The sequence below is a fragment of the Suncus etruscus genome, chromosome Y (genome assembly GCF_024139225.1).
Source record: "Suncus etruscus isolate mSunEtr1 chromosome Y, mSunEtr1.pri.cur, whole genome shotgun sequence".
NCBI classification, from domain to species: domain Eukaryota; kingdom Metazoa; phylum Chordata; class Mammalia; order Eulipotyphla; family Soricidae; genus Suncus; species Suncus etruscus.
In genome coordinates, this window is record NC_064869.1 from 1,261,395 (window position 1) to 1,288,449 (window position 27,055).

General features: G+C 36.9%; 1 protein-coding gene and 1 non-coding gene across 2 annotated transcripts in view; one reads left to right on the forward strand and one right to left on the reverse strand.

Annotated features, from left to right (window-relative positions):
• The window catches only part of LOC126000414 (lysine-specific demethylase 6A-like), a 199,751-nt gene that overhangs the window by 90,422 nt on the left and 82,274 nt on the right, over positions 1-27,055 (forward strand). Inside the window, 9 exon segments of the mRNA XM_049767715.1 lie at positions 888-1,014; positions 11,848-11,946; positions 12,073-12,292; positions 12,729-12,863; positions 13,501-13,677; positions 15,752-15,795; positions 16,763-16,789; positions 16,791-16,923; positions 22,135-22,865. Of these exon segments, the coding sequence (XP_049623672.1) occupies positions 888-1,014; positions 11,848-11,946; positions 12,073-12,292; positions 12,729-12,863; positions 13,501-13,677; positions 15,752-15,795; positions 16,763-16,789; positions 16,791-16,923; positions 22,135-22,865 (1,693 nt within the window).
• Positions 5,777-5,906, reverse strand: LOC126000421 (small nucleolar RNA SNORA22). The gene has a single exon (XR_007492736.1). It is a non-coding gene; the product is annotated as a small nucleolar RNA SNORA22 (small nucleolar RNA).

Consider the following 27,055-nt stretch of genomic DNA (forward strand, 5'->3'; position numbering starts at 1 on the left):
GCATTTTGAAACTTTCTTGAATTTACGGTTCCTTTATATTTTAAAGTTTTAGAGAAGTTTATTTTTTCTCAAGTATTGTTAGGTTTAGAATACTAATAACCATAATCAGTACCTGAGCTTCTTTGAACATTTTACATCTTGTTTTTAGAAAAAGAATCATAACTCAATTGCCCTTCCCTGGAAATGTATTTCCTGTAAGGCAGAAAGCAGAAAGTTGCAGTGGTAGTATACTGCAATAGATATAGAAATATAGATTGTGTGTGTGTGTGTGTTTGTGCGTGTGTGTGAGTGTGTGCAGTTACTAACTTGTCTTTTTTTTCTTCTTCCTTTCTTACCCACAGTAACACCACACCACACCCTCACCCAAACCCCACGCCCACCTCAATTCCATCCCCATGGTCCAGTGGTTCCTGGATTATGGTTTTTCATATTTTGGAAAGAATATTTTTATTATGACATCTTTTCTCTGGATTGATGTTTTAGTCTTGAAATTATTTACTCTGATAATACAAGTCCTTTTTTTATTCTTTAGAGATAAACATTGATTTTGATTGTTTCCAAGTTCTTGACCTTTAAAGGATTTTAGTTTATTTTGGTTCATAAGTTGAATTTTTTTAGAATTAAAATTTTAGAACAAAAATTTGTATAATAATAATCTGTGATCAGTGCTGTATCCATGTTTTGTTGATTGTTTTTTACAAGTGTCCTTAGTAACCTTTATATTGTATTTAGTGACAAGACATTTTAATGTAATTGTTTTAAATTTTGAGCAGTTTGATCCAAGATACATGAGTAAATAAATATAGTATAATTTATTTCTGACATTAATGATGTTTTTAAAATTAATCTCATTAATCATAGGTACATTCATATTATTTTTATAATAGGATGGATGCATCATAGTGTGGATCTAACAGAAGACAGAGTAACAAAGGAAAGCACTGCTATTCAATATCTTCAACAGTCATTGAAAGCAGATCCTAATTCTGGCCAGTCTTGGTATTTTCTTGGAAGGTAAAAGCTTAGATTGTACTGTTTTTTATTTATAATTTTAAATTTTTTATGTAACATTATATAATTTTACTATATTTTTTAAATAAATTATATGAAAAATTTTTTGGAATGTGCAACTGTGGATCTAGATTTGCTGATTCCTGGGACAGTCACCAGAAGTTAAGTCATATAAGTTAAGTTTGGTTTAATCTTTGGCACCATATGGTTCTTAAAGCATCCTTGGGTATAAACTCAAAGACTTATCCTGAAATGGCATATTTAGATGCTGTAATTAAACAGACCTAGTTGGGTGAGTACCTTGGATTTTCCTGAACATTCTTTGCTAGATCCTCTCAAAAACCTGACAATTAATGAATTTCTTATGGTAAATGCTGATTTTACTAATTTTTTTTTTGTTTTTTGTTTTTCTTTTTTTTTTTTTTTTTTTTTTTTTTTTTTTTTTTTTTTTTTAGTTTTTGGGCCACTCCCAGTGGTGCTCAGGGGTTACTCCTGGCTGTCTGCTCAGAGATAGCTCCTGGCAGGCACAGGGGACCACATGGGACACCGGGATTCGAACCAACTACCCAAGGCAAACACCGCTGTGCTGTTTCTCTGGGCCCTCATTTGGTTTTTTTGACTTTTCCTTTGCTTAACTCGAATCTTTTTGCTAGAAATTTGAAACTGAGAAAATTTTTTCTATCCCCATATGCTTTATTCTTCCTTCACTTTTGTGCAAGTAACTAATGTAAAGTGGGGACAAGGGAAAGATGGCAGTCTTACGGGGAGTCTGTTGCTTCTTTTTACCCACTTAGTGAACCAGGAAATGCCTGAGAAAACAGAAGGCTGATAAAACTTTGAATGAGCCTTTGCATGTCTCACTGGTTACATGACCAAGTCATTGGGCTGTACCTGAAATCCACTTATTTTGCATAACATAAGAGATGATCTATGCTGTTTAAATTTTGGGTGCAACCCTGAAAGGAGACCCCCGACCTGCGAGGGTGAGGTGGTGAGGGTCGCTAGTAATTCTTGGGTCTTCTCGAGCAGAGCCGATCTATGAAGCAAATTGGAGAGGTTAGAAAGGAGGCTTAAGACAACTCATGCTACTCAAAAGCGTTTATTGCAAGGGGTGGCCAGCTTTTACAGGGAGTTGCACGGGGGAAAATTTAAACACACCAATCATCATTTCGGGCAATGAATATTTCCAAATATGGCAGAGGCAAAGCGCGATTTGTTTTTCAGTATCTACATAAGCCAGGGGAGGAGTTGGGATAAAGAGTTTGTGAGCCAACATTCCAACCTTACCAGTTACTTAAAAATGTTACAAGACAGGATCTAAAAACTTCGTTTAGCCAACAGGTCTAAAAGAAACACAAACATCAAAAAGGGACACATTAATATTTTGCTAGTTTTAATTGTTACAAAGACAGACTGTTCTGTTTACGTTGCTTCCTCCTGGCTATGTGGTCAGGCTGCTCTGTGTAAATTTTAACTTTTGAGGTTAGCCATGTCCTTTGTCATCAGGGCATGAGTGCCTCTTGTCACGTAGGCAACAAGGTCAGGGGCTTTTGAAACACCATTTTGTTCTAGGTTCTATCAGCTCCCTACAGTTCCCCCTTCTCTATATAGTAAAAAATGAACAAATGGGTGGAGTGCCTGTCTTAGGTTATTTGTTGTGCTTCCAGTTCTGGACATGGCGAAAAAAGTTCGAATCAAGTTTTGCCAGCAATGTTTAGGGGGCCATGTTTGCTCCCAGAGTCTGGCACCAAGCTATCCCCGTCTTAAGCATCTCCACAGCCTGGAACAGAGTGAACGTGGGTGCTTGGCCAGGTACTCAAACTCCTGAAAGCTCAGTGGTTTATCCACAACTTTGTGTCCTTCGGGGCGTGCTGAGAGAACTGCTGATAATGAACCTCTACAGAACGTTTGGTAGCCTCATCAACCTGGTTCTTAACAAAACTTGTGAGGCGACGGAATACCCAGAGGCCAAAGGAAATAAGCAGCAAAAAGCCAATGAAAGGTCCTAATAGGCTAGGCAGCAACGTAGATAGCCAGGGTGAAGTAGAAAACCAGTTTGGGTACCAGGATTCATCCTTCTCTCCCTGTCTTTTTCTATCCTCTAGACTTTCCTCTACACATCTAATGCTATCCTTACCTAAGCCAAGTTTATCTTTAAAAAAGCAACATTTTTCCTTTAAAGCAGCACATACCCCTCCATCCCACAGAAAGGCAAGATTTAAGCTGCGGCGATTTTGCTGTACTACATTTGCTAAAGAGCCAACAGTTTGTTCCAAATAATCTAAACCTCTTTTAAGTTTTTGAACATTTCTAACAACAGTTCTAGTTAAGGCATTAAAAGATTGTTGAGTATGAACCAATGAATAAATTCCTGTGCCCGCACCAGTAACACCCAGGCCTAACAATAAGGTGAGAGTAAAAAACGTCAAATTGGGGGCAATTATAAACTGAAAGGAGGAATTAACAACAAGAGTTTGACTACAAATTTCAATAAGGGGGATAGTGGGAAGTATATTGGGGCCCAAAAGGCAAAGTTCAATTCCCACCACTTGTTTCAAAGTCATGCCAGGCGTTGAGGCTCCATACCCCATCGCAGAAGGTTGGTATTGTTGATGAAGTAAGGCAGTTCGAAGGCAGCAATTCCTTCATAGAACGGTGAGATGGGTGAATAGCAGATTCAACAGTGTTCATGGCTGGTGCCGGAGAGTGCCTGGGCGGAGGCGTTGACCATCTGTAGGATGAGGTCCGAGGTGGAAACCAGACCAACAGGTTTGATGGTTAATCTTAGGCATTAACAAAACCAAAACATAATAATCATGATAAGCAAGAAACATTTCAGTAACAATATGGGGAGAAAGTTCAGTAGAGCAAACAAAATAAGTGGAGTTGGGGGCTTCAATAAAGATGGAAGAGTTGTTAACCACAATGGTTTGATTGCAAATGTCTGATAATTGGACAGGGGGGTGCATATATGGTCCGAGTAAGCAAAGTCCGACGCCCATGACCTGTTTTAAAGTTAAGCCGTGGTGCGACTCAGCTTCCCAGCCGAGGTCAGCAGGGTTCTTGGTAGCAGTGGGCCTGCCAAAGGTTGTGATTCCTTCATAGAAGGACTGCCAGGCAGAGTATCAAATCCAGCATTCCCCTTAGGCAGAGTCAGTCAGAAACAGGTCCGGCTTAAATGGTGGGCTGAAGGACTAGAAAGGTGGGTGGGTGGCAGGAGGGGTGACAGGCTCTTTTTCAGGTGGTTGAAGACAGGACTGCGGGAGGCTGCGAGAGGTCTATAAGGAAACTGCTTGGCAGGAGGCAAAATGGTTACTTGGGGTGTTTTTTTTTTACAATAAAATTTTTCATGAATTTAATCTTTATATAAAAAATAGGAATTTACTTAGTCTTCTGACCTTGGTTTACCAGCAGAAGACACTAGCAATTTATTTTACACAAATTATTTTCGAATACCACGGGGATGCCTCCTGACTTTTGTCAGACTTCAGCATTCAAAAAATTTTATAATTAACAATTGCCAATTTTTCAAAAACTTTTAAACTGAACATAAATGATTTTTCTTAAACTTCTTTGTTATTATTTTAAAGCTAGATGCTTCTCTCTAGCCACATATCCATATTTTTCTGGCCTTAAGTTACACATAGCAGGAAAGCTAGGTGATTGCAAAGTCCAGAAATTCTCCAGGGAAAATTTATTCCCGATGGCCACTGAGAAATCTGGGGTTTACTATCCCCTACACCTGCCATGTTCTCAGAAGGACAAAGCCAGCTTAACACATAATTTTTAACACATGATTTTTAGTTGCAGGATGCCAGTCTGTCAGCTGCCAAATGACCAGACTGACCAAGTTGTGAAAAATTTAATTGAAATCTCAAAAATGGATAAGGCTTTGAAAATTGTATTTATCATAAAATTTAGAGATAACAAATAAACAGACAAAACAAAACAACACAAAACACAGCATTTTATACTTGTGGCCACTTTCATTCATCACAACACACACATGAGCAGACAAAAGGATTGATCCAAAACTTACATTAGAAAAATAAACCCAAGTAAAATTGAACAAGTGCTTTTAAATATTTAGCCAGCATATGTGTAAGAAAAAAAATTTTTTGTAGAAAAACTTTTTCAGTTTTTAGAAGTACTTAATGTACTTGGAGTGGAACTTTGCTGAAAATAAAAGTTTTAAGGTTTAGATTTAGCACAAAACATTTTTAAAACAATCCTAATTTGAAATTTAAAACATTAAGTAAAATCGTTAGTAAGCAGTTAAAAAAATTTTAAGTAAAATGGTTAATAAGCACTGTAGAAGGAGTCTCCCCTCTGAAGTATGATATCATCTGCTGTAAATAAACAGGTTTTCTTTAAATTAGTTTCACAGTAGTATAGTAAGACAGCTGCAATAAAGTGTTAAAATTTTTATGATTAAACACAAGAGCATGAAGTATGATTATTAAAGGTATGAAAAACTGACTTTAAAAAAACAAACAACTGTTCCTACTTTGAAGATTTCAAGTGAATAATTTGTAAATAATATTATATACCAAATTATAAAATATTTAGGTCATTATAAAATATAATTAAAGACATCTGATGCATTTCCACACCTAGAGCTTAAGACCAAAATTATATTTGATACTTGTTGTCAACCTGCTTATAAAGTGTAGTTACTTTAATAATATTACTCATAAAATTAAATATATATATTTTTTCATCAATACTAGATTTCTTCACTTTGACACAAATATACAGATTTGTATTATGTGCTGACTTTCTAAATACACTTAAAAGGATAGTTCTTTCAATGCAGAGGTAAAGAACAACCATTGCTGTAGCACAAAATTAAAACCAAGGGTACTATAAAGCACACCTGGGTGTTCACTGTGCAATAAAATTAACTATAGTATTTAAAAAGGCTAACCATATCATTTTTCACATAATTTTTTAAGTACCTTAAAAATCAAAATATATTTTCTAATAGATATATAAAAAACTCCAATTTTAATACTTGTGTGTCTATTTGAATTTTAAAACACCAAAAGGTTTTTCTTTTACTGATATTTTGTTATTATAAGTCAAGTGACAGCATTATGGCCTTGCTCTAAAATTTCTGAGAGGCATGAAAAAAGGGAGTTTATTGCTCTTATCTCCCTGTTGCTCCCTAGAGAATTTTTTAACCCTTACAGACCTGAATTTAGGTTTTCTAATTTCCAATGTTTTAATAATTACTTTACAACACCCAATGCACAAAACTTAATTACACAATGTTGTGTATGTAAATATTTTGGGGGATTACTATGTTACTCACCCTAAACTGATTGGTGGTTGTGCCCTACCCTAGGGTGTGACCTGGCATTCTGCCCCCACCCTAGGGTAGTACCTGATTCTGCTTCCACCATTGGTTGGTATCTGATCCCACCATTGGGTGGTACCTGACGCTGGGGGATAAAAACAAGGGTCTGTGGAAGGCCGAGGTTTTTTTGCTGGAACTGAAGCTAAGTCTTTGGACTTCAGTCTTGTCCACCGAATAAAGCTAATATTTCCACGAGCCTGACTCTGCGAGCAGTTTACCCGCCGTTTCACCTCAGAACCGTCAGCTAGACAGGGTGGCAGACGCGTGCTCCTAGCTGGAAGAGAAAGGCCTCATCCTCCATCCCACCATCAGTCAACCTCTTCAGGGGCTGACTTGCAACAACACAAATGCTTTTATAAAAGGCACACTTATTCCTCATAATTTAATTCACAAACTTCACAATTATTTGAGGCTTCTTATGAGACAACAAAATTCTGACAATAATTCTCACTATAAATTCCACATGAACAGTTCCTGAATCTTTAATTCTACCCCTGCCACTCTCTGCCATATTTAGCAGAGCAATCAAACTTGTAACCACAAAGACACACACAGGCTAGCACTATTTCTGCTGAACTTAAGCCAAATTTTACCAACTTGAAGAGAGAAGTGATATTTTTTCTCCAAAATTTTTGTCAGCATTTTGACTACACAGATACTTACTGTTTTAAATACAGGTATAGAATATGCCACATATACACTACCTCTGCATAGATTAAAGTTATTATTATGACATTTTTGAACACTTTTAAAACCTCATAATTTTACCAACTGTGGTTTTTATCTTAGAAAAACATTTTAGGGCTGCATTTCTACCCTAAGGGATGGGGGTGTATATGACCTCTCTCTTGAGTGGGGCCAGGACTTTTCTTTCTGTTTGTGCTGACCTGATTTTGATATTCAAAATTCATATTCAAAAGGAGAACTTTTACGACCAGGAGGTAGGGGGTACCTTGTCACTGGCTTGTTACTTTTTCTCTTCACATGCATCTTTTAAAAAACTGTATAAACTTGTTTGCTGAATAATGAATATCATTTTTTCCTTAAAGGAGGCATATGCCAAAGGCCAATTATTTGTATTTTGCATCAGCCAATTAATATGCTGTTTTATTGTAAGGTTGAATAAGATAATTAGGTTTATATTCAAAATATTTTTTACAAAATTTATTACCTGTGCTACATATATTTGACAAAGTGTGAGGCAGAACCTTCCACTGATAATGTGGGGAGGGCTAAAAAAAGGAGGTGTTGGGGGGAGACTGAGTCTCCGCAGAAACCTTGGTGATATCGGAATCAGGGATATTTCCCTTTGGAAAGATCAACAAAAGAACTGGCTTGCAAGCTTTCACCGGAGGCAATTTTTAAGTGCTCCTGTGCATCTTTAAGAATTTGTTCATTTCTGGGATTTCCTTTCGTGTTGACTATAATGGATTTTAAAAGATTCCAGTACTGTTTTATGACTTTTCTTTCTGCTTCACTGCCAGGGGTGTTAAAGTGGTCAGTGAGTTCAGCCCCAACTTGGTCCCAGGTGCTGCGGACTATTTTTGGACAAGTTATAATAAACCAAGGGCAAACCTCATGTACAAAAAGCAAAAATTTTACTAGGTCCTTTTTCTTAACCTCTATATTTCTATCTCTTAGTTCATTTTGAATCTCTTTAATAAACCTTGCTTCTTTACTGATAGTGGTCCCCATATTTGTGGGATGAATGGGACGGCGGTGTTCACCTAGGTATTAGACTAACTCTACTCAGCGCCACCCTGATGGGGCTTACCTGACGTCTTATGAGCAGGCTCCGGACTCGTCGCCTCTGCCATCCGATCGGTGGTCTGTAACTCGAGCCCCATGTTGGGTGCCACTTGCGACCTCCCCCCATGGGGGGACCCCAACCCGCGAGGGTGAGGTGGTGAGGGTCGCTAGTAATTCTTGGGTCTTCTCGAGCAGAGCCGATCTATGAAGCAAATGGAGAGGTTAGAAAGAAGGAGGCTTAAGACAACTCACGCTGCTCAAAAGCGTTTATTGCAAGGGGTGGCCAGCTTTTACAGGGAGTTGCACGGGGGAAAATTCAAACACACCAATCATCATTTCGGGCAAGGAATATTTCCAAATATGGCAGAGGCAAAGCTCGATTTGTTTTTCAGTATCTACATAAGCCAGGGGAGGAGTTGGGATAAAGAGTTTGTGAGCTGACATTCTAACCTTACCAGTTACTTAAAAATGTTACAAGACAGGATCTAAAAACTTCGTTTAACCAACAGGTCTAAAAGAAACACAAACATCAAAAAGGGACACATTAATCTTTTGCTAGTTTTAACTGTTACAAAGACAGACTGTTCTGTTTACGTTGCTTCCTCCTGGCTATGTGGTCAGGCTGCTCTGTGTAAATTTTAACTTTTGAGGTTAGCCATGTCCTTTGTCATCAGGGCATGAGTGCCTCTTGTCATGTAGGCAACAAGGTCAGGGGCTTTTGAGACACCATTTTGTTCTAGGTTCTATCAGCTCCTTACATTTGGGAACCTTAAACTCATACTGAAGCTAAAAAGTGCTCTTTGAAGGAAGTAAAAGTGGCCTTTTAAGTGTGTTGCTTTGCCCTCAAAAATTTTTAGGAAGTGACAAATAGTGAAGTGAAACAGCATTTATTTAAGATTTTGTCTGGGAGAAAGAAACATGGAGGCTTCTCCAGAACTGAAGAGAGATGAAAGTACATATCTCAAGTAGAGATGCAGGCCTTCCAGAAAGGAGATGTATACACTTTAGGCTTTGCAAAGTTGGCTTTAAAGGTTTTCTTCAAACCTAGGGCTTTTACCTAGATAAGTTCATTGTTATGGTGCTATGAAGGGGGATATTTGAATGGTCCTCTTTCTTGCCTTAAAGGTATCTACCTTTCTGTTGATCTGTGGTGGCCCTATTTGAGTAATATTAGACTTTAGTTCCTGTATTCATATATATGGGTCTGGCTGCAATACTTTAGGGTTTTAAATCCCATGTTGGTTTTATTGCCAGGAACTCTCATGCCCCCTCACAGATACCCACATCTGCCTGCCTACTTCACTCCCCATCCTTTTGCCTCCTTCAGTTAGATCCCTCCCACTTCTCACACTCTCCCTTTTCTCTCCTTTTATGCTGTCATAAATCAGAAGCAAATCCTACTCTGCTAAAATATTTCATATTAGATTTCAATATTTCAGATATTAACCACTTTATTATGTATTTCTGTTTTATATCATTTTTTAATATATTTAATAGGAAGTTATGTTTTTTTTTCTTTTTAGGGAGTCCAAACTGACAGTGCTTAAGGTCAACTCTTGGTTCTGTACTGAGCAGTGCCCCCAGCACTGTTTGGGGGACTTTGTGCTTTGGAGATTGAATCTGACCTTCTAAACATTTATTTCAGCTGGTTAATCTATTTCTCTAGCTTGGGAATTTATGTTTTTTTAGGTATTCCAAATTAACATAGTCTATGGGGGAATCCCATTTGCAGTAGTAAATTTTATTTAATATCTAAGTAAATGAATTAAATTAGATGGCCAAGTGTTATTTCAGAAGTTTTCAGCTTAACTAATTGTGTTGATTCTTTTTTCTTTTTTTTTTTTTTTTTCTTTTTTTTGGCTTTTGGCTTTTGGGTCACACCCACAGCGCTCAGGAGTTATTCCTGGCTTTATGCTTAGAAATCGCTCCTGGCAGGCTCAGGGGACCATATGGGATGCTGGGATTCGAATCACCGACCATCTGCATGCAAGCAAATGCCCTACCTCCATGTTCTCTCTCTGGCCCCAGCTGATTCTTGATTGTAAAATTTAGCCTGTATTAACTTAGTATTTTGAGAAAGTTTTTTGCTAATGTGATATTCAGGTTTTATATATGTATTTTAGTTTTTAGGTAATAAGTCTTTTTAGATTGGTTAAGTTTATATTTGAGGAAGATGATTAGTAAAAAATTTCCTTTATAAAAAGTATGTCTTTATCAGGTATAATAGATAATTGGGATTATAATAATTAACTATCTGGATGATAGTTTACATTGCAAAGCTGAAAATAGTAATAACTCAATTGGCTTAGATTTATGATATGTTGATCATAATTTAGCTTGCAAAGTTTGTATCAAAAGACCCTTTTCTTGGCCTGCTTCTCCTATAAACATGCTGCTGACCCTGATTTGATCCTCAGATTCCTCTATGCTCCCCTGAGCAACATCATGAGTAGTACTCATGAGTAGTACAGAGCCAGGAGTGACCCCTGAACACCATCAAATTCTGGTTAATCCTAGAACAATGGTCTTTAACGACCATCTAAAATAAATGTTTATTTTAAAATAACTTAATTTTATAACTTCAAAAATTGTAAGTTTTGATTGTTATGCTCTATCTAGGAGTACTTCTTTGTTGTCTACAGTGCTTAGGGGTCTATGTAGTTTTAGTGACGTTGCAAGTCTGCAGCATGCAATGCATTTGTGTAAACCATTTGAGCTAACTCTGTTCCCTTTAGCATTGAACGTAATTTGGATTACAGTATTTTTGGTCTATTTTTTATAACATGTTTTTGTTTGTTTGTTTGCTTGCTTGCTTGCTTGCTTTTGTTTTGGGGCACACCCAGTGGTTACTCAGAGCTTACTCCTGGTTCTACATTCAGAAATTACTTCTAGTACTGTTGGGGAATCTTCTGGGATCTTTAGGATGGTTGGCCACATACAAGTCAAATAAATGTTCTACCCACTCTACTATCACACTGCTCATTTGATATGTTTTTAAGTTTATTTAACAGTCGTTTTGGGAGGGAGATGGTAAGAGGTTAGGAAACATACATACTATGTGCTGAATAGTGTTCAGTTTCTAACATAACAAAATCCTTGGACTATATAGCCTGAAAGATCCTTTTGTTTGTCTTTATATTTTTGGGTCACACATGGTGATGCTCAAGGGTTACTCCTGACTTACACTCAGAAATTGCTCCTGGCTTGGTGGAACATATGGGATGCTGGGAGATTGAACTGCAGTCTTTCCTAGGTTAGCGCGGGCAAGGCCTTACTGCTTGCCCATTGCTCTGGCCCCTGAAAGATCTTGGGCAGGTCCTATTTCTTCCTGGTACTGCAGAGTAGTATCACATCTGGTCCAGTTGACTGAGAGTCTCAGTGAAAACTGTTTCTTCATTCCACACAGAATTTTAACCACTGTCACCTGAGTACAATTTAAAAGAGAGCCCCACAAGTGCAAAGTAATAACTTAAAATGTATATTAAAATTACTGTATTAAAATCTATTTAAAGAAAACTCAAATAAATAATAACACTTAAGGTACTTTCTTTGTGTATGACCTACCCAGATCAAATCATTTTGGTTTGTTAAGCAGAGTCATAAGTAATACTTCAGGGCTAGTACCAATCTATTAATAGAAATCTATAGTGTTATTCAGTACATATATATTTAATGGCAAAAATTTTAACAGAATACTTACTGCTATCTTTCTTTTCTCTATTTTTCAGATGCTATTCAAGTATTGGGAAAGTTCAGGATGCCTTTATATCTTACAGACAATCTATTGATAAATCAGAAGCTAGTGCAGACACATGGTGTTCAATAGGGTAAGTCACATATAGTATATAATTAATAATTTAGTCGGTATGTATAAAATTAGTGATTTAGACAATACATGAAAATATTGACAATGTATATTATAATTCTATACAAATTATTTTGAATCGTTTCAGCATTCTCTATCAGCAGCAAAGTCAACCAATGGATGCTTTACAGGCTTATATTTGTGCTGTACAATTGGACCATGGACATGCAGCAGCCTGGATAGATCTAGGCACTCTCTATGAATCCTGTAACCAACCTCAGGATGCCATTAAATGCTATTTAAATGCAGCAAGAAGCAAAAATTGTACTAATAACTCTTTACTTTCAGAAAGAATTAAATTTTTACAGGTAATATTCTAAAGAGCCTATTTTTAAACTCATTTTCCTATATATACCTGTATATATACATATAACTAGTTTGAGGAAGGTAGTTAAAAAGTTGTCAGTAGCATTAGTTTTGATATTAGTAACTCTCATTTTCATAAATTTAAATGTTTTCTATGTTTAAGATATTTAACATCTAACAATTGTTAACATAATAGCTTTTAACTTTTGATTATAATTTTAAAAGACATTATCAACTCTGAAAACAAAAATGCAGCTATTAAGAAATCAAGAATAAGCATAATCTACTCTACTTTATACTGAGTGTATCTAAAAAAGCCTATTTTGTGTGGGAAGTGTGTTTTTTATTTTCCCAAATATTACATTGTGGAAGATTGGGTGGACTTGCTCTTACTCTCTAGACTTGTGCTAAATTTGCCTTTTACATAATTTTTCCTAGGCTCAGTTGTGTATCCTTCCACAAGATAGTCTACAGAATAAAACTAAATTACTTCCTTTTATTGAGGAGGCATGGAGCCTACCAATCCCCGCAGAACTTACCTCCAGGCAGGGTGCCATGAATACAGCACAGCAGGTGAGAAGTTGAGTTATGTTTTGTAGCTGCCCACCTTTTTAAAGGTTTTTTTCAATCATTAATGATCAAATTCAAATTTGCTAAGTACAGAACTGAACTGAACTTTTTTAATTCTTTTAATTAGATCACAAGAACATTTTCTAATTTAAAAAATAATTTTTTTTGCTATGAGTTTAATTTTGGTTCGCCAGTTGAATACCTTTACATATTCTCACTTTGAAAGTAGCATTTAATTTTGAAAATTGGCATAAATTTTTCTTTAATTGAAAAGATAGTTTCACTTTATTTTTTAATTAAAAAAAAGTTTTTTGGACCACACCTGATGGTGCACTGGGCTCACTTAGGGTTATGCACTCTGGAATTATTCCTGGTGGAGTACTTTGGGAATGATAAGGGATGCTTGGGACTGAACCCAGCTCAGCCACATGCAAGGCAAGTGCCTCCCTCAATGTATTATAGTTCCCCCAAGTTGTGTATTCATAGTAAAGAAGGTCCACATTTTTCTCTTGGTGATCTATTTTGGTTTTCAGTAGTTGGATCCACCTGGCTTTGAAGAGTGTTGCATTCAATTCAAATTAAATTTGGTGGACTGAATTAAATTTTGTAGACTAACTTTTGTCTTCTGATTCTTACTTAGACTTATAAAGCTCATCATGTGAATACTGATCTAGGCCTTAGTCAGACATCAATTTCACAGCAATTCTTGCCAGTTCATCCTCCTACTGAAGCAAATGACTTGTCCAGTCTTGTAAAGAGGAAAAGAACATCTACTCCAGCAAAGGTAAACAATTATATTCTCTCTCTTTCTCATTCTCTCTCTCTTTCTCTCTCTCTGCCCCCCCAGTCCTCCCTCCCTCCATCTCCCTCCCTCCATCTCCCTCCCTCCATCTCCCTCCCACCCTCCCTCCATCCGTCCCTCCCTTGCTTCTTTCTTCCCTTCCTTCCTTCTTCCCTTCCTTCCTTCCTCCCTTCCTTCCTCCCTCCCTCTCTTCCTTTCTTCCTTCCTTCCTTCCTTTCTTCCTTTCTTCCTTCCTTCCTTCTTTTCTCTAAGGTACACACACTCATGTTCTCTCTCTCATCTTTTTCTCAATGGCCATGCATTCTGAAATTATCTTTATACTATATTTAATGTGTGTAATATATCACAAATTAAAAAGATTTTTAGTTACTTTACTGATTGATAATAGGCAGATTTCTTCTCCTAAAATTGTATTTAGTAACACTGAAATAAATTAAATTTTGGATGTATTGTTAGCACTTTGGCCCCTGTTTTAGTCAAGAACTATTTTATGAGCCAGTGAGATAGTACAGCAGATAAGCATTTGCTTTCTCGCAAATGACCCATTTCAATCCCTGATATCACAGATTGTTCCCTGAGCCCTACAGGAGAATTCCTCTGTACAGAGCCACGAATCACCTTTGAGCACATAAACCACAAACCATAAACCACTTTTTAAATCTACAAAATGATTTTGGTTAGGCACATTAAAAATTTATACTTTATAATTGAGGTGACAGGAATATGCTTAGTAGGCCTACTGGGATATGCTTAGTAGATCTACTTAGTAGATATGTATTACACAAAGGCCTACCAAAACATTTCTTTTTGTTTGTTTTTTTTGGGGGTGCAGCACTCAGGGGTTACTCCTGGCTCTACGCTCAGAATCGCTCCTGGCACACTCAGGGGACCATATGGAATGCCGGGATTCGAACCATCGACCTTCTGCATGAAAGGCAAACGCCTTACCTCCATGCTATCTCTCCAGCCCCAACAATTTTTAAAATAAGATTTATGTTTCCAAATTAAGTTTTTTAAGTACATATTTAAAAATGCGTTATTGACTGGTGTGTTTTTGCAAGGGCTTGCATTGAATGCAGCTTGACCATATTTTCTTCTTAGGAACCACTAGATATGTCATCTGACCAAGAGCTTGGATGAGCTTCTTGTACAGCTTCATGTAGTCCAAACCTTTCCTCCTTTCTGAGTCACTTTCAAAATAATAACATTTTTCAGATGATTGGCTAAGTTGTTTATATTTTTGTGCAAATACTAAAATTCTATTTAATGCCTGGCTATTCATAATTCTTACTTTAATTTATACTTTAATTTATATTAATTTTATTTTATTTAATTAATTTAATTTAATCTAATTAATTTTATACTTTAATTAATTTAACAAGATGATTGAAGGGATAGTTTCTTATATGTGTTTTTACAGTTATATAATACATTGCTCTTCAGTATTTTTATTTAAGTGTAAACAAAATGTTTTTTAAATCTCTAGTATAATTTGTTTTTCTGTTTTTCATAAATATAGGTAGGTATTTTTAAGATGTTTATGTCTGATTTTGATTTCTTCTTTAATGGCTATAGTTTTTATTTACTTTTAAATGGTTACTTTTGTTGTTTGTGGTAGGAGATCAAGTGGCATAGGTCGCACCCAATGTGCTCAGAAGTTATTCCTGATTTTTGTACACAGGGATCACTTGTCAGAACTCTGGAAAGATACCAAGGGTCAAACCTGCTTGGTTGCATGCCAATCAAATGCTTTTCCTGCTTTCTTTTATTTCTCTCACCCCTTAATATTGGACTTCTACTTCTAGATAATTTCCAAGTTTTCTATTAAAAAGAATGTTGCCACTAGCAATTTTATGACAAAAGATTTTGAGCTCATAGTCTGACTGTTAGGCTTATTAGGTTAATGAAAAGGTTTAGTTTTTATATTGATTTCTCTTCTTTAGAAATCAAGACCATAAAGATGTTCTCAATTAAGAATGACTGGTGATTTTCTGAGCATATCTTGTGAGATTCAACTTCTTTTTTATTCCTTTTATTATTTTTCTAGCACTTGGAACAGCTGTGTACCTTAAATTTGGCACATGAATAGTTGGAAAGTCAATTTGACTCAATGCAGCAAGTGTGCATGAGCATGTATAGTATTTTAAGAATACAAAGACACAAAGATATAAACATTTTGAAATGTTCTTAATGATAGCTATAAATTAGTGACTGTGTATAACTTTCTGATAATTTAATAAAGTGTGTCTTTCTTTTAGAACCATGATTTATTCCATTAATGAAGTGTTGATAGTGCTTTGGACAGGACTATGATTTACAGCTTTAGATCTCTTTGTGGTAGGAAGTACTGTGCTAGGAAAGAGTTTCTTTGAGTCATATTTCTGATCTTCCAAAAAGATTGTTTTTCATTATATAATAAAAAGAAATGTGAGTGATTAATATGTAGAATCGTTGTGATTTAAAACATTTTTAACATAGCATGTTATAAAATTAAGACCTTACATATTTTCAGGATTACATGACTAGATTTATTTTGGGGGTGGGTTTTCAGGGGGGTATCTCACCCAAAAGCACTTAGATTACTCGTGGATCTGTCATCAGAGTTTGTGGGACCATATGGGATGCCTGGAATCAACCTCAGGTGGGCACGTGCAAGGCAAATGCCCTTCCCACTAACCTCCTAGATTTCTTCTTAATCAATTTTTTATTTCTTAAGATATGACTCCTCCTGAAATGTCTATGGGCCAGTAACTGACATATCTGTCTATAAACCTAGTTAGCAGTCATATTCTGTTCTGCCTATAATTTTTATTCTCTCCACCTTATGTTCATCTTGTTTGCTTTGAAAAGCATTTGTCGGGCCCGGAGAGATAGCACAGCGGCATTTGCCTTACAAGCAGCCGATCCAGGACCAAAGGTGGTTGGTTCGAATCCCGGTGTCCCATATAGTCCCCCGTGCCTGCCAGGAGCTATTTCTGAGCAGACAGCCAGGAGTAACCCCTGAGCACTGCCGGGTGTGACCCAAAAACCAAAAAAAAAAAAAAAAAAAGCATTTGTCAAATTGCTTATGTTTTTCTTGCAATACATCAAAAAACACTAGGAGTAGAGATAGTAACTTGGTAGGCATAACACATAATAGGAAATGGACATAACAAAAATGTACTTTATCTGCAGCAGAATATACTCAGTCTACCTCATGATTCCACAAACTTAACTGACAGCACTGAGTCTTGGAGAAAAGAGCTATGTAATTTCATTCAGGTAAGAGGATGTTGATTATTCCTTACTATCATATAATATTTATCTTCTCTTCACTTTAATGTAATTTGGTAAGTTAAATTTTATTTGGTGAATAAAAATTTAAGAAATATTTTTATCTGTAAAACCAATCTTTTTTTGTTGTTGTTGTTGTTGTTTTTGTTTTTGGGCCATACCCAATGACGCTCAGGGGTTACTCTTGGCTATGCGCTCAGAAATCACTTCTGGCTTGGGGGACTATATAGGGCGCGTGCAGGCAAGATAGACACCTTATCGCTTGTACCACTACTTTGGCTCCTGTATGATGTTTTTATCTTTAGCATAATTGTTATGTGATCTCATGTTCGGGAGTAACCACCTCTTCTGCTTAATGGAAGAGTAGAAGAGTAGAAATTTAATCTTCTTTTAAATTGTTTGGTGGAACTTAACATTCATCTGTTCTGAAATCTTAATTAAGAATACTAGAGCTAGCCGGCATGGGGTTTGGGGAGACCCCATGTGGAAGGCCTTCTTCCTAACTTGGGTGCTCTGGGAGCCTTAATAGGCCCCCAGCCTTCCCCTCTTCTGCTCCCGGCCTCCAGGCCTTCTGGGGTGGCAGCCCACCAAAATATTGGCAGCCCAGGCGGCCAGACAAGGTGGGTGTCGGGGAGGTCCCTCCTGGATGGGGTCTCAAGCTTTCCCCGCCCTTCCCCCAGCTCTAGGGTGGGAAGAGCACAGGGTGTAGGGCTGGCAGATCCTGGCTTCCGGCTCTCTATCCATCCTCTCTTGAGCTAGAAGCTAGCTCTAGCTGGCATGGGGTTTGGGGAGACCCCATGTAGAAGGCCTTCTCCCTAACTTGGGTGCACTGGGAGCCTTGATAGGCCTCCAGCCTTCCCCTCTTCTGTCCCCGGCCTCCAGGCCTTCTAGAGTTCCAGCCCAGGAGGCCAGAAATGGTGGATCCTAACTTGAGGTGTGCTGAGATTTGCTCGATTGCACTGTTTGTCACTGGCAATTTCTGACCAAGAGTATTCCTATCCTTATGCTATGTTTTGCGTATCAAGAATGTTCATTTTGTATTCTGCCCTTTCCCACACCCCTACAAAGCTCATTTTTACTCCTTAACTCTCTCATCACTTACCCATATTACTCTTTTTAACTTCAGTACTGCACAATCCTAATCACAGACCAAAGCTGTGCATTGTGTGTAACAACCCCAAACTGTTTCAAAAGACATAAAGTGGACACGTATTTCTTTCGAATATTTTGTGTTTTTTCTCTGACAACTATGTCTTATTAAATATTCTCTTATACAGTGACAATTTTAACCACTTATTATCTTCTCTCTATGAGCTGTTCAACAAGGAATTTTGGTGAGAGTCCCCCAGTTTAATGCTTATGATTGAACCATGTCATGGGGATTGTTGGACTAGTTCTTATGGCCCCCATATGCACCAATAATGCCACGTGGCATTGCTCCTTTTTTGCATAGGCACATTAAAATGGGAAAAATACTATACATACAAATAAGATCCTATCTAATAGAGATTGGAACACACAAATCTTGTAGTGCAGAAGGACCTGATACCCTGAACATTGACATAACGACCTGGCACAGGCCTCAGAAGAAAGGGCATTTTCCATCCACCCCTGAACCAGGGAAGCCATCCATGAAGGTTTGTCTATAACATCACCTGGAATCTATCCTTTTCCACGGAAGACCCTACCACTGCTCAGACATCGACCTGCTCAAAAGAGACTTCCCTTAACACTGAGAAGACTTAACAACAACAACAACCTGTTTACAGAACAGGGCTCCCTGCATTGCCCTTTAATTGTGAGGTGAAATGAGAGGCTACTCCACATCCTGACTTCAATGTAGGATATGCAGATTTTAGTGTTGGCACTACAGACAATGTCTTGGATTGGACGATCTAGCTTGCCTGGAGCCTAGAGTTGTTGGTCTTATGCCAGGAAACTTCAGGGGTAGGGTCTCTTTGTATTTAGGCCAAGGTTATTCCTTTCCATGCCCCTCATATTTTGGTGGGCCAATGCAAACAACAATTACCACTCTAACATTGTTTTTACTGTGTTCCTTTGACTCTAATCCTTAAAAAAAGAAAACCCACTTAAAATTTGAGGTTAACTTGAGCTTAACTTTGCATGTACATGGAAATGTAAAAAATACTATGCCTCTAATGTTTAAGGAGTTACGTAAATTTTATGGCTTTAGATTGCCTTGTGTGCTCTTAAGAAATATTATAATGTGTTACAATCTGGGGACTTGAAAGACAAAGTAATTGTACATGGATTCTGTTTTATTTATCTTAATGTTCTTTGGCTTAAAGTTCAAAGTTAAGCTATCAGCAAGGAGACTTCTTCTGAGAATTATGTTATGGGTGATTGTCCTTCCACTGTAACTTTACCTTGTCCTCTTTCTCTGCATCTTTGCTCTCATAATTTAAAATAAAAAAAAATTTAAAAAAGAACACTAGTAATCTGTGTTATTGTAAAAAATTGTGCTTGCATTTTTGATACTGTCCTCAATTCTAAGAAATTTCAAATAAAAACTTTGACCTCTTTTGCTGTAGTCTAACCGTCAAACCACAGCAACCCATATTACACCTGAGTAAGCCCTGCGTACTACTTGGTGTGTCCTAAAATATAAAAACAAGAAAAGTGAGCTTTAAAGTCACTATTTAAAGTTGACAAGATTTTTCTCTTTATAGTTCTTTGCACAAGCAGCTCTAAAGTAAAAAAAATAGGCAGCTTTAGAGCAAGCTTAACCAGTGTTAATGGAGGACTTATTTATTCCAAACAAAATTCAACATAAAAGCAAATCAACTGAATTTTAAAGTTGGGGAGAAGAGCCAGACTTTTCTGTGCACTTGCAGTCAGATTATTTGGTGATACTGTTTTCTCCTTTTGGCTAAGCCTATCTTTTCTTTATCGCTATTGATTTTGCCTTGATAGGTCTTACATCTACCTAGTTGTGGTGTTCTTGTTTTGATTACAGAGTTTCTGAGTTTACATATCTGGTATTCATCCAATGCAAACTCACTTACTAAGATGCTCATGAACTTTCTGGTCTTATACTACTAGGACTCAGCTTTCCTGGCCACATGACTTCACATAGATCAAAGTTTACATTACAAACATATTCTCTGTTGTGTTCCTAATTACATAGGAAAGCTAATATGCAAACATTGTATTTATCTATGTATGTGCGTGCATGTGGCATTGGGGACTGAAATAATCTACATACATGGATTTACTAGAAACGTAATGCAGAAATACTTGTATATATCTAATGTACTGTCTTAATAATTTTTTTAAAAATAAAATAAAATTTATTCATTAAAATTAAACATTTTATTTAAAAATCATCATTTCCTTGTATTTTTGGTCTTCCTGGGTTTTTTGTTTTTGTTATTTTTGTTTTCTGGATTTTTGTTTTGTTTTTGGTGCTCTGTGCTCAGAAATTGCCCTGGCAGGCACAGGGGACCATATGGATGTCCAGATTTGAACTGAGGATTCGTCCTGTATTGGCCACATGCAAGGCAAATGCCTTACTGCTGTACTATCACTCCAGCCCCATCCGTGTTAATATTTTGTTGGTTTGTTTTGGGTCACACCTTTTTGTACTCATATTTTACTCCTGGCTTGGCACAAAAGAATTACTTCCTACAGTGCATGGAGACCTTTTGGGATGGCAGGGATTGAAGGATTGAACTCATTTAGTCACTAGCAGCACAAGAACGGTAACCACTGCTTTTTTTCCCCAGTCCCTACACAATAATATTTTTTTGATTTTCTGTAAAGGATATATAGAAATCCCTTAACATTACTATATTGCTGTCAGAATATTCCTTGTAGGTTTATTTGTTGTTGTGTATTTGGTGGTTTTTCATTGTTTATTTTTAATATCAATATTAAAGTGTTTATCTTATATTTTATTTTGGTTTGTTTATGGACATACCCAGCAGTGGTCTGCTGTCCTAATTTTGTGCTGACAAACTCTATGGGCCCAAGGATCAAAACTGGGGATATAGTCCTTTGAACTACCTCTCTTTACTCCTTATACTAACTTTTAGTTCTATTTCTCAGCCAAAGAACACAGGCCTTTTTCTTTTTGGTACTGATTTTGAGAACATTATTCATATCCCTGTGTTTATCTCTACATTTGATGTAAATTTCTTATGTGTAGAAATGTGTGCAATCTGTTTTTTGTTCATATTATCTCTATGTATAGGCCTGTTGATTTAGAAAATTTTTAAATTTTGCTTGATTTTATCTTTTTAAGACAGGGTTCAATTTTTTTAAAACAGTGATGCTGTGATTATTATTGCTAGCTTATGGTACTAACTCCCAAGTCTTACTTTGGCTATTTGGCTTAATGACTTACCAGATTGTACATGAGACATCATTTATTGTTATGTTCAGAAGACACCAGATCAAATGTAGGATGCTCAGTTGATCCAACTAGATAATTCACATCAGTTTGAGAAATAAATAATTGTGGATAGTGATGAAGATATAATTAACTTTATAAATTAAAATCATAGTTGTTAATATGATTAGAATATTAACCTAATCACTAAATTTTTTTCAAAGATTATCTCCATAGAAGTTAAAAACAATGAGCAGCAGCAGCAAACCAAAGATAGTTCTTTGAAGTTCCTAATATATGTTAATATCTTTTTTGCTTGTTTTTTAGTTTAATGCCATACCCAGTGATGTTCAGGAGTTACTCCAGGCTCTGTGCTCAGAAATTACTCCTGGCATGCTCGGGAGATCATATAGGATGCTGGGGATTGAACCTAGGTCAGCCGCATGAAAGCAAATGCCTAGCTTTTCCCAAGTAATATCTTGCCTACTATAATATTTCTCTGACCCCACAATATATATTTTTTAAATTCCTTAAATTCCTTAAAATCCTTAGGATTTAGTATATTTATTAACTATTAAACTATCTGCATCAAAATATAAGTATAACTCTGAATTTCATAAGTATATTTTGTAAATTTTGCAAGTATATTAGGTGAATTTGAGTAAAGAAATTATTTTAGAATATATATTTATCTGACTGCTGATTTGTGAGAAGGTGCTAAAATTTGTGAGTGTCTCTGAATTTAATTGCATATTTTTGATAATTCTGCTTTTAAATTTATGTATATGTTATTGTCTTTTAAACTTGCGTACTACTTAAGCAAATTTTTATTACTTTTTATTTTATAGGGGTTTCACCAAAATCAAAATTCACTCTTCATAGAACCTAATGATAAACAACCATTATTTTCCAGTGGATTAGCCCAATGTTTTCATGTAGCTAATACTGGTATTCAGAAATTAAGTGGTCATCGAACTCTGCCTAGCAATTCTGTATCAAAGGAAGCTGCGCTCAATCATCTTTCCTCTCATATTTCTACCTCATGTGGAAAGCAAGACATTAAGTTTGCCGAAGAGAGCAAAATGTCAGGAAAAAAGTCCTTGGTACCTGAAATAAGTAAGCATACTGAATATATAACTAATGGCTATGCTGGTATTGAGGAACTTTCTGATTATGTCCATCAGTTAACTGCATCACCAAACCAAATTTCAGACAATCCTCACACATCAGCCTTGTTGGAGGAAAAACCCAATGACAGTGCAGAAATAGGAACCTACGATAAAGACAACAGTATTAATCCAGTTACTCATATAACAAACAACTCTGTTGCTTCTTCAACATCTTCCATCTCTTGCATACCTTCTCCAAAATCTACTGAGAAGATGAGCACACTTGGTGTTTCTGATCTTAATAGTTCTCATCGTATTTTTTACACAGTAAATAAAGAAGAGTTAGAGAATTCGGAAAGCTCTAAAGCAACAATCCTACCTGTAATTAGTCACATACCTGATTCTCAGAGCATACCATCAATGTCTGTCTCCATATATTCAAGTTCCACAGAAGTTCTGAAGACTTACAGGTTAGTATGACAAAATTTTTAATGACTAAAAGTTATTTTGAAGATGTCATTAATATAGAAGTTAAATAAAAGGTTATATTATCATTTTTCTAAATTGGAATTTCTTGGTCATTGTGTGTGTGTGTGTGTGTGTGTGTGTTTTAATTTTTAAATACTGGTTACAAGATTGTTCATACAATTGGTTTCTTTTCTTTTCTTTTTTTTTTTTTTTTTTGTTGTTGTTGTTGTTTTGTTTTTTTGGGCCACATCCGGTAATGCTCAGGGATTACTCCTGGCTATACGCTCAGAAGTTGCTCCTGGCTTGGGGGACCATATGGGAAACTGGGGGATCAAACCATCCTAGGTTAGCACTGCTGGCAAGGCAGACACCTTATCTCTAGCACCATCACGCTGGCCCCAGTTTCTTTTTCACAGTGAGGTCTGATTTCACTTTTTTGTAGGTGGTTGATCAGTTTTCCCAACACTACGTCTTTAAAAAAATTTTTTTTATCAAGACCATTGTGGATTACAAGTCTTTAACAGTTGTGTTTCAGACATTTAGTGACAATGAATTAGGACCATTCCCATCATCAGTCTTGACCTCCCTCCATACCTCCATCCTGAGCTCTGAGGACTACCAGTGTAACAGATCCATTTTATGTTTAGCTTGTTTCTCTTGAGTCTATTGTCATTGACTTTAGTGTGCGTTTTTTAATCTGATCTCTGTTTTTTTCTCCACTCAATGCTTCTGAGACCACATGACACCCAGGCCCAATCCACTTTTGTTTTTCTTCTCAATTTGTAGGAAGACATAGAAATATGAGACAGATAGAAACGATTCAAGTTCTATCATTCTATGATAAAGGTGGGAGCCTCTTTCTAACAATATAAGTTAAATTAAGAAAGAAAATTTAAAAAAGGGTATGTGGGTGTTTGTTTTGTGTGTTTGTTTGTTTTTGGGTTTTGTCTTTGTTTTGGGCCACACCTGGTGATGCGCAGGGGTTAGTCTTGAGCTCCAATGCACTCAGGAATCGTTCCTGGTTGGGGGACCCTAACACTGGCACAAGGTATTTTAAACCATGATTTTTGTTTGTTTTTTTGTTTATGGGTCACACCTGGTGTCACTCAAGGGTTACTCCTGGCCCTATGTTCAGAAATTGCTCCTTTCTGGCTCGGGAATCATATGGGATGCCAGGATTCAAACCACTGTCCTTCTGCATGCAAGGCAAAACACCCCACCTTAATTCTCTCTCTCCCGCTCCCTAAACCGTGTTTTTTTTTTAATAATTATTAAAATTATTAAATTGTTATTAAATTATTTTGCATAGGCACAGCAAACATTTTGGAAATTAAAAAGGAAATTTATTGGTCTAAGATATACAGGATACCTCCACTCATGAAGCAGACTGTCTAAAGCAGGGGTCTCAAACTTAATTTACCTGGGGGCCGCAGGAGGCAAAGTCGGAGTGAGGCAGGGCCGCATAAGGACTTCGCTTACCGAATATTCGCAATAAAAAATCACATTAGTAAGAAAAAAATCGCATTAAACATTTGCATACCCCAAATGGAATTGCTTGGGGTATGCAAATGTTTAATGCGATTTTTTTCTTACTAATGCGATTTTATTGTGATTATTCGATAAGCGAATAATCGCGAATACTGCGATATTTGAAGGCCGGCCATGGGCCACAAAATGTTGTACAGAGCCGTGAGTTTGACATCCCTGGTCTATAGGCTCCGGCAAGGTTTTCCAACCCCAATGTCTCTGTGGTCTCAGAGAAAGTTCTGCTCAATCACGTTTGTCCAAGTTTGTCTTCTTTAGTTAGCAATCATGGATTTTGCAGAAGTCCTAAGAAGAAGCCTAGGATAAAGTCTTTCTTTGTGGTTCCAAAACAGATTCTGCTTACTCACGTTTGTTGTAGTCAGCCTTAGTGATTCTCTTCCTAGAGATCAGTACTTAGAAACCCTCGTTCTTGCACAGATTCTAAGATGCCCTGAGATCAAGTGTGGCTGTTTCCTCATCATCATCAGAGTGTCTTATTAATCTACTCTGGAGCATATTGTTGCCAGAGTGGCACAAGGGCCTTCCTCAGGTGGAGTTTGGATTCCTGGTACTGATGCCATAAACTGGGAAGGTATTTGTGTTGGGAACTGAGGTTTGGGTAGGTCTAATCCACTGAGGCCTAAGTTAATGACAGATTGTGCACTATAAAAAATTTGTGAGTTCTGATCCTTATTAGATAAGAACTAATTTTTTTAATGAAGACAGAGATGCAAAGAAAGAGAATAAGGTGAAGTTACAGTGGGAAGGCAGTCACCCATAAACAGAATTTTCAGAAGAAATCCCCTTGCTAACACCTTAGTTTTGAACTTTCAGCAAAAAAAAATTAAGAAAAATAAAATATTTTAAAAATATTTTTCTTAATGTTTTTTGGCAGAAAGAACTTTTTTTTGATAAGTAAGATTTCTCTGTTTAGTATGTTTATGCAAAAAGGAACAATGCTACATGATACTCACAGTGCATTTGGGAGTAAAAATAACAAGCTAACCAATATCTATAACCTGATTTTAACCTGAGCTCGTAATCCAATCATGACTTTTCTATAAGCATTTCCTACTAAGTAGACCCACAGCAGGGATGAAGGAATCTACCTTGACATATGGAAATATACACTAAGAATTATAACCATTAAGAAACTACAGAAACATACAAAAGAAATATATAAATCCCCTAAGTCTTTTGTGATACTTGCAGGATGTAGAATCCAGAGCACATATTCATCCCATTCCCATAGTCAAGTGGAGTCTGAGAAATCGTTTACAAGAGTTGGCAATCAAGTACTGTCCTTGACCTGAGGGTCTCTCTCGGGAGTCAAATCTTGTAGCAAACTACAGTCTACAGTGGGGGTGGGAGGTGGAGGTGGGAGCAAAAGGGCCTCCTTGAATTGGATTGTCAAAGCATTGTCTGCAGGTTCTTCCCAGGGCAAGACATAGCAGGCTGGAAAGGTGTCCTTTCACTTTGGGAGTAGGCTGAGTGCTTGCTGGGGTAGATGAAGTTTCTGATTCCTATAGAGTTAAAAACTGAGGGTGAAGAGGGTTAAATAGTGGAGATAGTGGACCAGGGTTGGCAGGGGTGAGAGGAGAGAAGATTTGTAAAGTGGTAGATGGGGTGGGGAGGAGGGTTATTAGATAATAGAAACTATATACAAAATAGGTAGAAATTATGTACAGTACATATTAAACAAGCATAGGGGAGTCTACTACTTACACACATACACATAAAAACAGACAATGGAGATCTATTTGTAGGATACAGTTGAAGGAATAACCATTATGTAATGGTTCTTAAAACAGCAACAAATTATGACAGCACTTGGAGGGGTGGCTTTCCTTCATCTAGGCAATTCATCAATGGTGGCGATGAACTTTGCTAGGTGAAAGCTTCTGGGATTAGATTGAGCACTCTTAAGAATAATCAGACTTCTCCTTTCTAAGCAATATGATAGTGAGCTCTGTAAGAGGAGTTTTACCCCCATGGCATATCATTCAACACCACTTTTTTTTTTTTTTTTTTTTTTTTTTTGGTTTTTTTTGTTTGTTTGTTTTTGGGCCACACCTGGCGGTGCTCAGGGGTTACTCCTGGCTGTCTGCTCAGAAGTAGCTCCTGGCAGGCACGGGGGACCATATGGGACACCGGGATTCGAACCAACCACCTTTGGTCCTGAATTGGCTTGCAAGGCAAACGCCGCTGTGCTATCTCTCCGGGCCACTTTTTAAACATGCTTCCCTTGATCCAGTTTGTATTTCTTTCCCCTTTATAAAGATTAATTGATCATATACTGAGGTCAGAATTCAAGTCTCAGAATACTCATCTATTTCATTGATATGAAGGCCTTTCTTTATTCTAATACCATGCCATTTTAATGACTTCATTAAAATATTGTTTAAGGTTGAGAAAATAAAGTATCTTAAAGTTATCTTTTTGTGGAGTTTTATTATATGAATATCAGGAATGCTTGATGATTTTTTTGAAAAAATGTCATGGGTAGGGGCCGGAGAGATAGCATAGAGGTATGCCTTTCATGCAGAAGGATGGTAGTTTGAATCCCAGCATCGCATTTGGTCCTGTGCTGCCAGGTATGACACAAAAATAAAAAAACAAACAAAAATAAATGTCATGGGTATCTTTATAGGGTTTGCATTAAATCTGT